General features: G+C 57.4%; 1 protein-coding gene across 1 annotated transcript; it reads left to right on the top strand.

Annotated features, from left to right (window-relative positions):
* Positions 1–8,282: 8,282 nt before the first annotated feature.
* On the top strand, positions 8,283–10,837 carry LOC148405962 (uncharacterized). The gene has a single exon (XM_088405578.1). It carries the CDS (start codon positions 8,283–8,285, stop codon positions 10,521–10,523), a length of 2,241 nt encoding a protein of 746 aa, XP_088261704.1. The 3' UTR covers positions 10,524–10,837.
* Positions 10,838–12,062: the final 1,225 nt, after the last annotated feature.

Genomic DNA, 12,062 nt, shown 5'->3' with positions numbered 1-12,062 from the left:
GAAAAGTGCTCATTATGGTATCAATACAGCAAAATTCAACAACGCGTTTGCCACTTTTAGAAGGGAGGGCCCACGGACGGCCTTATTTCAAGGATTGGCCGCTCTCGGAGCGGGTTTACCGTCCTGCACTAGAAACGACACATTTGAAGAATGGCAAACTGACATTCGTGCATGACGTTTTTGATATGTGATGTTCCGGAAACCTTTGGACAATGACACGTGACCCCGAGTCACATTGACCCAGAATGTTCTTACTATTCTCATTTTGCTACATTGAGATCTCATGTCATTGAACGCATCGAGTGCGTGAAGCGCTAGGGTTTTTCGCCTTTCCTGCGACAAGACGGAAAGCCCAGGAAAGTGCAAAACAGCTGCGGTTTGGCGTCGTCATCCTTGAACGCGGAAGCGGGAAGTCGTTCGGGTTCCGCCGTCGATGCGAAAGTCAATTTTTCCAATTCCGTTTTGATCGGTTTGCTGCGTGAGCCAACCGAGCGATCGACATGCCGAACGACGACGGGCCTTCAAAAACAAAAAAGGCCGTGCGCGGAACGTGGGCTTTGTCCCCGTCGCGACGGGCCGCTAGGCCAAACGCGTTTGACAATAGGCGCGCTAATTACGGCTGGCATGTACTGGCATGAGCCATTTGAATGAAGCCCTTCTTTCACTACACGAATCTTGCAACAATCGTTGCAAGGAATCGTCAACAATAGGAGTCATTAATTTCTCCACTTTACCGGAGAGCGATTTGTTTCCCTCGCAGTGTCATGCAGATGACGAAGAAGCTTCAGTTGCTAAATCTGGACGAAACTATGGCGAGGACGCGTCACCATTCCGCGCGAAGGAGTGTACGCGCATGTTCTAGGGGCTCGTTGTTTCGGTACAGCCGCCGCAATTAAAGGAGCGCCGCACCTTACAATTAGCAGGCTTGAGCGTGGATAATTAAGGCGCTAATTATCATAGTTTTGTCGTCACGCGCTGTCGCCCCACCGCATTCTGCACATAACGTTTGCCTCCGTAAGACACGCGCGGTGACGACGGCCGGCCGCGCTAGCTTGATTGACGCGGGCGCACGGAGGCGCGCGCTCGTGACTCCAGTCCAGCCAGAAGCGAAAAAGGAAATCGCCTGCCTCGGAAAAAGCTAGTCACCGCCTTGCAAAATAAGAAAACCGGCGAGTCGGGCCGTCGGGCACGAAGGAACCAAGAACCCTCTCAATCGGACGGGGGCAAATCGAGCGGGGGCGGCGCTGCTCGGAGCGGCCCTCTCCCAGCTGAGAGGCCGCGGGTTCCATCCCCCGACCGCCGCCACCGCGTCCGAGCGTTCTTGAGCAAGACGCCCAACCCCTAGTTGCTCCCGATGCTGCGGCATCAGTAGCTAAATAACTACTTAGCGGAAAGCGCTTTGAGGTAGAAACGCCCCGTATAAGCGAAAGTCCATTAACGTTTACCTGGACAGTGGCGGCAACAGAACCGGGATCGCACACACCGGGCAGTATCCGGCAGGAAGTTATCGGTTCAACAGTTGAAAAGAGCAGAACCGCTTTGTGGGTTCCTCAGTTAGGAAGAAATCCTGAACAGAACCGGCACCTCCCTTTCTCACATAAGAAGTAACCGTTAAAAGAATCGGTCGAGTGGAGAGACACAACCGCTCAGTCTGTTTCGCGGACGCCCAATAAACTTGACGGGTATCGGCCAGTCAGTTCTCGAGACAGGAAGAAGCGTAAACGCGTCCCTCAGACAGGGGGACACCGAGAACTGCCTGCCAGTTCCTCAGAGAGGAACACATTTTGAACAGAAAAGTCCGGTCGGTTTACCAGACCAGAGGTCACCCCTACCAGTCCCAGTCACTTAGTTGCTAAGACTGGAAGCAGCCTAGAACACAAGGAGTCTGTCAGTTACTCAGGCCGGAAGCAGTATTGAGCAGAACCAACCGGTCAGTTCCTCAGATGAGAAGAAACCCTTATGATGAGAAGAAACCCTTATTGCAACCCATATCAGGTCCCCAGACAGGAAGTAATCCTATTCAGAACCAGTCAGTCACTTTCTCAGACGGAACGTAAACTCGAGCGCAACCAGTCAGTCAGTTTATCGTTTTGAACAAACTCTCCAGCCAATTCCTAAAAAGGGAAGTGACCTTCCTTGACCAGTCCCGGTCTGGTAGGCCCGAAAGCCAGACGCGACCTTGAGCAGAAGCAGTCTGTCAACTATTCAGACAGGGAGAAATCTATGGCGGAACCTGCCAGCGAGTTGATAACCTTGAACCCCGCAATCGGTTCCTTGGAAAGAAAGTCACTTCTACTAATCCCCGTCAGGAAGGTTATGAGAGTGAAGGCCGCCAATTACTCAGACAGGACGTACTATTGACCGGAACTAGCCGATCAGTTCCCCGGGTGGGAGGAAAGCCTCAATAGAAGCCGTCGGTCAGTTACCCTGACGGCTAGTAATCTTGAGCGGAACCACTCGGCGGGGTTGAAACCTCGACCGGAACTAGCCGATCGGTTCCCCGGATGGGAGAAAACGTTCACTGTCGGTCAGTCAACTATTCGGACAGGACCTCCGATTGGCCGGATGCAGCCTCGTCGGTTCCTCAGAGGGAAAGAAACCAGGAAGAGAAACGTCCGGAGAGATCGTGTCAGAAGGAAGGCATTATTGAGACATGGGCTCAGGATGCGCGTCAGACATGGTGAGTCATGGACACCACAGTGCGCCTGATGATGCGCTTCTGGAAAAAGCGACGCCGTCATTTTCACAAACATTCTCACAATCGTCCCCAAAATAGAAGAAAGGTCTGACGCGGAAAGTCGATGGCGCGCCCAAGGCTCGGCCTGCCGCCGTCATGGCCACGTGACAAAGTTTTCCCAAGGAACCATCGGGCAGTTTCGTGAGTCCCAGCTCAAGCGAAACAATCGGATGGTAAATTCCCAATTGCAACCTATACCGTTTCCGAGACATCCAACATGACGTCAGTCGCCTAATTGATTAATTGCGGGCTGCAAAAAAAATGTAGCATGACAAGATTCACTTCTTGACGCACTATGCAAACAATTACTCACCTGAAGATGAAGAAGAAGTTATAATTGAGGCCTCGCCTTAACGAGGGCGTGACAAGAGTTTGGTTCCGCTCCTTATTAGCAAATACCAAGCAGCTGGAAGACCACATAGAACGTCGGTGCGGACCCGACACCGACACGTAAAGAGTTTATTCCCGCTCCGCTAGGGATATCGAAAAACAGATTTGATTGAGCGCGGTGAGTACTTTCTCCGTCTGCGAGGGTTTTTCCCACTGAGGGAAGATTGAATTTGGACACGCTGTTTTTTGTCAAATCCATGGATTCGCCCGTCGGTCACGGTGGATCTTGCTCTCTCGACTCGAATCAAAACAGAATCATAACAATGAGAAAAATAGGCGAATGTCGCGGGGTACATTTCGAGCCTCCCAAGGTCATCGCACAATACCGCCAAGTACGGGTAAGGTCGCTTCCGAACGAACCGAAAAGCGATTTCAAACAAAAGAGTCCGCAGCCAGCAGACGGGCATCGTGCGGTACTACGGAGCGGCACAATCAAAGTCTTTTCAAATATTTGGAGAGGAAGTCGGCGTTCCTGATGCGTTGCCGGGAGGGACTTTCAAAAGATGGGGAGCGGAGATGCAGAGGGTTCCGGACCCCGCGGCGTTGAGCGTCCCAGTGGGTTTCTCCATGTGGGCAGAGACAGATTGATTAGGAGCGGTACAGATGCGGAGAAATAAGTCTTTGGGAGTGGTTTCAAAAACGCTTGTAGAATCTAGCGGACTTGTCGGGGATCAGAGTTCCGGTCATGAGCGCTCAGAAGCAGCTGGACTTTTCCGGTGAGCTTATGAGGTTGAAACCGTCCAAAGCGAGATGTGAGCGTGGCGCGGCACCGCTTGGGTCGAGCGACGGGCGGAGTCGGACCGTGTTGCAGAGATGGAATTTGGCAGAGGAGCTGATCTTACTGAAGTGCTTTTGGAATGCCGGGGCGCTGTCCAGAAAACAGACGGCAGGGGGCACGAGTGGAATGCTTGTTGACGAGATGAACGGGATAATCTCACTTTTGTCTCTGTTGTGTCATTGACGAGAAAAGCGGGATTTGATGTCTTTTAGGCGGACGGTCGTAGAAAAAAGCCAGCCTGAGGGTGGAAGCGGGTATGGACAAAGGCAAAGCTGGCCAGAACGTTTGGGATTGTAGACTGCCGAGGGCTAGAACATAGGCTTCTCCAAACCCATTGAGGTTGCTTCTCAATATAGATGAGCTTCTCCAGTTCCTTGCGCTGCGCCGATGTCTTGGTTCAGCTGATAGAGTGCTGGAAAGATTGACGTACAGTACACGTTCCACCTTTACGTCCAACAGCATAATAGTCTGAATACGCAATCCGATTACCGTTGGGTAGTGAGGGAGTAGCTTTTTTAGTTTTTTATTTATTTTATAAGGTGAGATCCACCTTCAAACGTTTCTCTTTCTCATCATCATTTGTATAGGACATGGTCACATCTAGAATGGGACAGTGGCGGCTCAAGGGTGTGACAACGCTCATGCAAACGTTCATCTTTTTAGTTCTCCTTCTTGGTAAGTTGACTGACAAAGAAACACGATTTTGAGATTTGTTGTCACTGTGAAAGATTTCTGACCAAATACTCAATGGGAGCAGGAACCCACAGTCATCCAAACGGGAGACAACCTCTTCATGGCATAGGAAGAGTACTCCTCCAATTGACTCCTGATGAAAACTCTGGCAGCATGTCCACCAACAACCCAGCTACCGGCAGCACATCCACCGGCAGTGCATCTACTGGCAGTGCATCCACAGGCAGCGCATCCACCGGCAGCGCATCCACCGGCAGTGCATCTACTGGTAGTGCATCCACCGGCAGCGCATCCACCGGCAGCGCATCCACCGGCAGCGCATCTACTGGCAGTGCATCCACTGGTAGCGCATCCACCGGCAGCGCATCCACCGGCAGCGCATCCACCGGCAGTGCATCTACTGGTAGCGCATCCACCGGCAGCGCATCCACCGGCAGCGCATCTACTGGCAGTGCATCCACTGGTAGCGCATCCACCGGCAGTGCATCCACTGGCAGTGCATCTACTGGCAGCATGTCCACCGCTGGCAGTGCATCTACTGGCAGTGCATCCACAGGCAGCGCATCCACCGGCAGCGCATCCACCGGCAGTGCATCTACTGGTAGTGCATCCACCGGCAGCGCATCCACCGGCAGCGCATCCACCGGCAGCGCATCTACTGGCAGTGCATCCACTGGTAGCGCATCCACCGGCAGCGCATCCACCGGCAGCGCATCCACCGGCAGTGCATCTACTGGTAGCGCATCCACCGGCAGCGCATCCACCGGCAGCGCATCTACTGGCAGTGCATCCACTGGTAGCGCATCCACCGGCAGTGCATCCACTGGCAGTGCATCTACTGGCAGCATGTCCACCGCTGGCAGTGCATCCACTAGCAGCACATCAACTGGCAGCCTGTCCACCGGCAGTGCATCCACTGGCGGTGCATCCACTGGCAGCGCCTCCACTGGCAGCGCATCCACTGGCAGCGCATCCACTGGCAGTGCATCTACTGGCAGCATGTCTACCGCTGGCAGTGCATCCACTAGCAGCACATCAACTGGCAGCCTGTCCACCGGCAGTGCATCCACTGGCGGTGCATCCACAGGCAGCGCATCCACCGGCAGTGCATCCACCAGCATTGCATCCACTGGCAGTGCATCTACTGGCAGCATGTCCACCGCTGGCAGTGCATCCACTAGCAGCACATCAACTGGCAGCCTGTCCACCGGCAGTGCATCCACTGGCGGTGCATCCACAGGCAGCGCATCCACCGGCAGTGCATCCACCGGCAGTGCATCCACCGGCAGTGCATCTACTGGCAGCATGTCCACCGGCAGCGCATCCACCGGTAGTGCATCCACTGGCAGCGCATCCACCGGTAGTGCATCCACTGGCAGCGCCTCCACTGGCAGCGCATCCACCGGTAGTGCATCCACTGGCAGCGCCTCCACTGGCAGCGCATCCACTGGCAGCGCATCCACTGGCAGTGCATCTACTGGCAGCATGTCCACCGCTGGCAGTGCATCCACTAGCAGCACATCAACTGGCAGCCTGTCCACCGGCAGTGCATCCACTGGCGGTGCATCCACTGGCAGCGCCTCCACTGGCAGCGCATCCACTGGCAGCGCATCCACTGGCAGTGCATCTACTGGCAGCATGTCTACCGCTGGCAGTGCATCCACTAGCAGCACATCAACTGGCAGCCTGTCCACCGGCAGTGCATCCACTGGCGGTGCATCCACAGGCAGCGCATCCACCGGCAGTGCATCCACCAGCATTGCATCCACTGGCAGTGCATCTACTGGCAGCATGTCCACTGCTGGCAGTGCATCCACTAGCAGCACATCAACTGGCAGCCTGTCCACCGGCAGTGCATCCACTGGCGGTGCATCCACAGGCAGCGCATCCACCGGCAGTGCATCCACCGGCAGTGCATCCACTGGCAGTGCATCCACCGGCAGTGCATCCACTGGCGGTGCATCCACAGGCAGCGCATCCACCGGCAGTGCATCCACTGGCAGCGCATCCACCGGCGGCGCATCCACTGGCAGTGCATCCACTGGCAGTGCATCCACTGGCAGCATATCCACCGCCGGCACGTCCACCGGCAGCACATCCACCGGCAGTGCATCCACTGGCAGTGCATCCACTGGCAGTGCATCAACTGGCAGCATGTCCACTGGGGGTGCATCCACTGGCAGCGCAACCACTGGCAGCTTGTCCGCCAGCAGCGCATCCACCGGCAGCGCATCCACTGGCAGTGCATCTACTGGCAGTCCATCTACTAGCAGTGCATCTACTAGCAGCATGTCCAGTGGCAGTGCATCCACCGGCAGCGCATCCACCAGCAGTGCATCCACTGGTAGCGCATCTACTGGCAGCATGTCTACCAGCAGTGCATCTGCTGGCAGTGCATCTACTGGCAGCACGTCCACCGGGAGTGCAGCCACCGGCGGCATGTCCACAAACAGCGCAGCCACCAGCAGTGTGTCCACCGGTAGCGCATCCACCGGCAGCATGTCCACGAGCAGCGCAGCCACCAGCAGCATGTCCACCGGGAGCACATCCACCGGAAGCATGTCCACGAACAGCGCAGCCACCAGCAGCATGTCCACCAGTAGCACATCCACCGGTAGCACGCCCACCAGCAGCATGTCCACCAGTAGCACACCCACTAGCAGCATGTCCATGAGCAGCGCAGCCACCACCAGTGTGTCCACCGGTAGCACACCCACCACCAGTGTGTCCACCAGTAGCACACCTACCGGCAGCATGTCCACGAACAGCGCAGCCACCAGCAGTGTGTCCACCGGAAGCGCATCCACCGGCAGCATGTCCACAAACAGCGCAGCCACCAGCAGTGTGTCCACCGGAAGCGCATCCACCGGCAGCATGTCCACAAACAGCGCATCCACCAGCAGCTTGTCCACGAATAGCGCGGCCACCAGCAGCATGTCCACGAACAGCGCAGCTACCAGCAGCGCAGCCACCAGCAGTGTTTCCACCGGTAGCGCATCCACCGGCAGCATGTCCACGAACGACGCAGCCACCGGCAGCATGTCCACAAGCAGCGCAGCCACCAGCAGCATGTCCACGAACAGCGCAGCCACCGGCGGCATGTCCACGAACAGCGCAGCAACCAGCAGCATGTCCACGAACAGCGCAGCCACCAGCAGCACAGCCACCAGCAGCGCAGCCACCAGCAGTGTGTCCACCGGTAGCACACCCACCACCAGTGTGTCCACCGGTAGCACACCCACCAGCAGCATGTCCACGAACAGCGCAGCCACCAGCAGCATGCCCACGAACAGCGCAGCCACCAGCAGCGCAGCCACCAGCAGTGTGTCCACCGGTAGCACGTCCACCGGCAGCATGTCCACGAACAGTGCAGCCACCAGCAGCATGTCCACAAGCAGCGCAGCCACCAGCAGCATGTCCACGAACAGCGCAGCCACCGGCGGCATGTCCACAAACAGCGCAGCCACCAGCAGTGTGTCCACCGGTAGCACGTCCACCGGCAGCATGTCCACGAACAGTGCAGCCACCAGCAGCGCAGCCGCCAGCAGCATGTCCACGAACAGCGCAGCCACCGGCGGCATGTCCACAAACAGCGCAGCCACCAGCAGCGCATCTACAGGCAGCATGGCCACCGGCAGCATGTCCACGAACAGCGCATCCACCAGCAGCGCATCTACAGGCAGCATGGCCACCGGCACCACAGACTCTGGCGATGAAACTACTGAAGCCCCGGTGACTGAAACAGTTGAAGAAGTGGCACTTCAAAGATCAGGCCAGACGGCCCTGGCCGCATCCACAACTGCCAGTTCAGCCGCAGCGTCACTGACCAGCTCAGCCGCGGCGGCGACCTCTGCAGTTTCGGGAGGATCCGAACAAACGGACGCAGCCGCAGAGGCGGCGGCATCTGCCGCAAACGAGGCGGCCACTGCTGCGGTGCAGTTTGCGCAAGGCACAATAAGTGCAGACGCAGCTGTGGCGGCAGCGGAAAACGCCGCAGACGCTTCTGAAGTCGCTTCTTCGAGAGCACAACAAGCGGCGGAGAGTGTGAGCGGAGATTTGCGACCGTTGGCCCTCCAACTCGCCGGAGCGGCACGAAATGCAGCAACAATAGCGAGATCATCTGCAAATATATCAGCCTTGGCAGCCAATACTACGGCTTCCGGAATCACCGCCGAAAACGCGGCGTCCGTCATCAATGAAGCGAGAAACGCGAGCCGGGCGGCTCAGATGGCGGCGGACGAACTCCAAGTTCTACTCGATTCCGAGGCCCTGCCGGCGGACGTGGAGCTCAGCGTAAGACGAGCCATAGAGGCGGCCCGAAGGTCAGTCGTGCTGGCGAACCAAACTGCGGCTCAGGCCGAAGTGGCGCTCGAGACGGCGGATCAAGCCGCGGCACCGACCGGAGGAGACAGGGAAACGGAGTTAAGCGGTCAATTGGCTCTCCTCCAAATCCAAAATGCAGCACAGAGCGCAGGCGCAGCGGCGCAGAGCGCAGGAGCGGCGACCGACGCCGCCCGAGTTTCTTCACCGCTCATCCGAGCTTCAAGAGAAGCCTCCCTCGCCGCCGCCGCGACGTCGCTTGCGGCTTCGGCCGCGGCAGTCACCGCAGCAGATACCGGAGCGGATCTAGACGAGCTCATTGACGCCGCCTTTATCAGAGCCGAGGAGGCGAGTCTCGCGGCCAGGCTGGTTGCAGAAGGAACGGCGGAGCCGCAGGCGGCGAGAAATGCTACGGCGGACGCCGCAGACGCGGCAGAAGCGGTGGCCCAGGCGGCACGAACGGTATCGGCGCTAGAGAGGGTCGAGGTGGAAGCGGCGCAGGTGTCGCTCGACTCAGCGGCGGTGGTTCGCAGACTGGTGACGGCGGAAGCGGATGAATTTGCCGGCATCGCCACAGAATTTGAGGCCGTTTCCAGAAACGCCTCGACTCTCTTCGGAAGTCAGCTGCCGAGCGCGCTGACGCCTGAAACCTTTGCGGCGGTCCAGGACGCGGAACAAGTCGCCTTGCTGGCACAAGCCACCGGCATCGTGGCAGGGAGCGCAGATGATCCTGAGGGCGTAAGTGCCTTATTCAGATCTGCGATCGCAACAACGACGATGGCCAGAGAACTGGACCGAGAGCGAGAACTACCGGCAGAAGAGGCGTTCGGCTTGGCGCAGGAGTCACTGGGGGTCGGCTTGACGGCCTCGGCCGCGGCGATAACCGCCACGTGCTCGGCCGCCGCCGCCGCGGCGGGGCCCGGGGCGGCGTCGGCGGCGAGGGCCGCTTTGACCGCCGCGGAGACCGCCGCCACCGCCGCCTCTTCGTTGAGCGAAGGTTCGGGCAACCTGAACGAGACTGTGAACGCGGGAGTCTCGGCGTCCGCGGAAGCCGCCGACGCGGCCAGCGCGGCCGTGTCGGCCTCGCGGAACGGATCGGCCCTGGACATGGAGTTGGCCGAGCTGGCCACGGAGGCGGCCGCGATCGCGTCCAGGGCCTCGGCCGCCGCCAGGAGCGTGGCCTCTGCCGGCGCCACGCCGGAGACGGTGACGAACGCCCGGGACGTGGCCAGAGGAGTGGACGACGACTGGGCGGCCTTTACGACGAGGCTGCAAAACATGCTGACGGACGGTTCGCTGGAAGGCTGCGCCGAGTCTGCGGAGGGGCTGGCCGTCCTGTCTGTGGCGTCCTCGGGGCAGGTGAGCACCGGCCTGACCGGGCGGACGGCCGACTTGGCCGTGACGGCGACCACGCCGGGCACGCGGGCCAGCAACACCACGGACACCATGCGAGCCTTGGCGTCCGCCTCGGCGTTGTCCGCGAACTCGGCGGTGCGAACGGCGAGCGCGTCGCTGGCCACGGCGACGCAGACGAACGACGCCAACGTCCAGAAGATGTCCCTCACCGCCGTGCTTGCCGTCACTGCGCTCGTGCTGATATTGTGAAGCGTCTTTTAAATCAAGGACTTGTGAATTTAACGAAGAAAACCAACTATTTATGTTTGTGATATGTAATGTATGTACCGCGTATGAACCTCATCAATTATTTAGCGCCGGCCATCGTGAAAGCCAGTCCAAACAGACGCAAATCGCGCGAGAGAAAGTCTTTCTCGGTTATTTTCTCTTTAACGAAAGAAAATGAAATGTAGGGCTATTTACAAGAGAAGTGTATTTTGACATTGTTTTTATTTTAACACAGAAAAGGTTTACAACATTAATTTGCCTGAAATAACTAAATATATCTGAGTGTTGAACTGCCACCTACTGTAGCTAAAGTGCAATTACACTTCGCTTTTGCATACCCCCCCCCCCCCCCCCCCCCACTTGAGAAGGACTTGCGAAAGATGAACGCGATGGATAAGTAAGCGCCAAGTTTACTTTGACCCATAGCATAGGCGAGCGAGAGGCCGTTCCAAGTTCGTAAAACGCGTATGTCGTTAAAAATTCGGATGAGTGGGGCTGGCGGGGTAACGCGTCCGCATCTTTGTTAGCGTTGTTGCAGTGTTGTTTCTTTGTTGACCCGACGCAATAAAAACCACTGGACTGAACGCCTCGTCTTTGCTTCTCCATCCACGCCGCAGCGAGGCTGACGTAACGTGGGTTAGGGGTTAGGAGGCCGCCGCTCGGTTCCGCGCGGCGGAACGACCGGCCGGGCGCATCCACGTCCGAGGGGGCAAGAAAGAAGGTAAGAGGACGCTATTCCGGGGCGTACCCGGACGAGGAACGCGCCTATTGCGCCGCTTTGTTTGCGGGAGGGCCGGTCTACAAGAAATTGTCGGCGCTCGCACATTTTGCAAGTGAGAGCCGTTTCTTGAGCAGATTGAGGAAAGTATGGTAATGGGAAATTGACCGCGGCGGGCGTTTGGTCGGGACCAGCGGTCGGTAGCCCGACAAACGCCAAGAACCCAAAATAAGGCAAACTAACAGAGTGGCTTTTGCGCCCCTGGTTGTTTTTTATTTGGCAGGCGAAGCCGGATATCCCGTCCGTCTCCTTGGGTGGCAGAAGTACAAAAACGCGTCAGACGGCCGGCCACCTTAGATGATGATGATCACGTCATAACTGAAGTGCGGGCAAAGTAAAACCGCGACGCTTGAGATGGGCAATAACTTTCAAAGATACGATCGGCGCCGCTTGTGCAGATTTGTGAAAAAATATGCAAGGGGTTTGACAAAAGAGGTTAAAGGGGCTGCGGGATTTTGAAATTGAAATTTGTCTGACACGCCATTCTTATTTAGAATGAGTTATTGGAGTCAAGGGATCTCGCATCTCGACGCGACTCGACGAAGGGAGCGACTCGACGAAGGGAGCGACCAGCCTATTGGGCTTCGACCGTACGCCGCTTTCAAATTGTTCTAAATAGGCAACAAACTGTTATTATCGAGCGCAACGCCCACAATTTGCAGAGGAATGTTGGGACAATTTTTGACAGGCGTCCAACCCCACTTTGAAAGTACGCTCGAGATGATGCCCCAGTGCGAGCTAAG

The sequence above is a fragment of the Hippichthys cyanospilos genome, chromosome 21 (assembly GCF_059441005.1).
Source record: "Hippichthys cyanospilos isolate Australia breed blue-spotted pipefish chromosome 21, RoL_Hcya_1.0, whole genome shotgun sequence".
In the NCBI taxonomy this organism is placed as follows: domain Eukaryota; kingdom Metazoa; phylum Chordata; class Actinopteri; order Syngnathiformes; family Syngnathidae; genus Hippichthys; species Hippichthys cyanospilos.
This window is presented reverse-complemented; position numbering and strand designations above follow the sequence as displayed.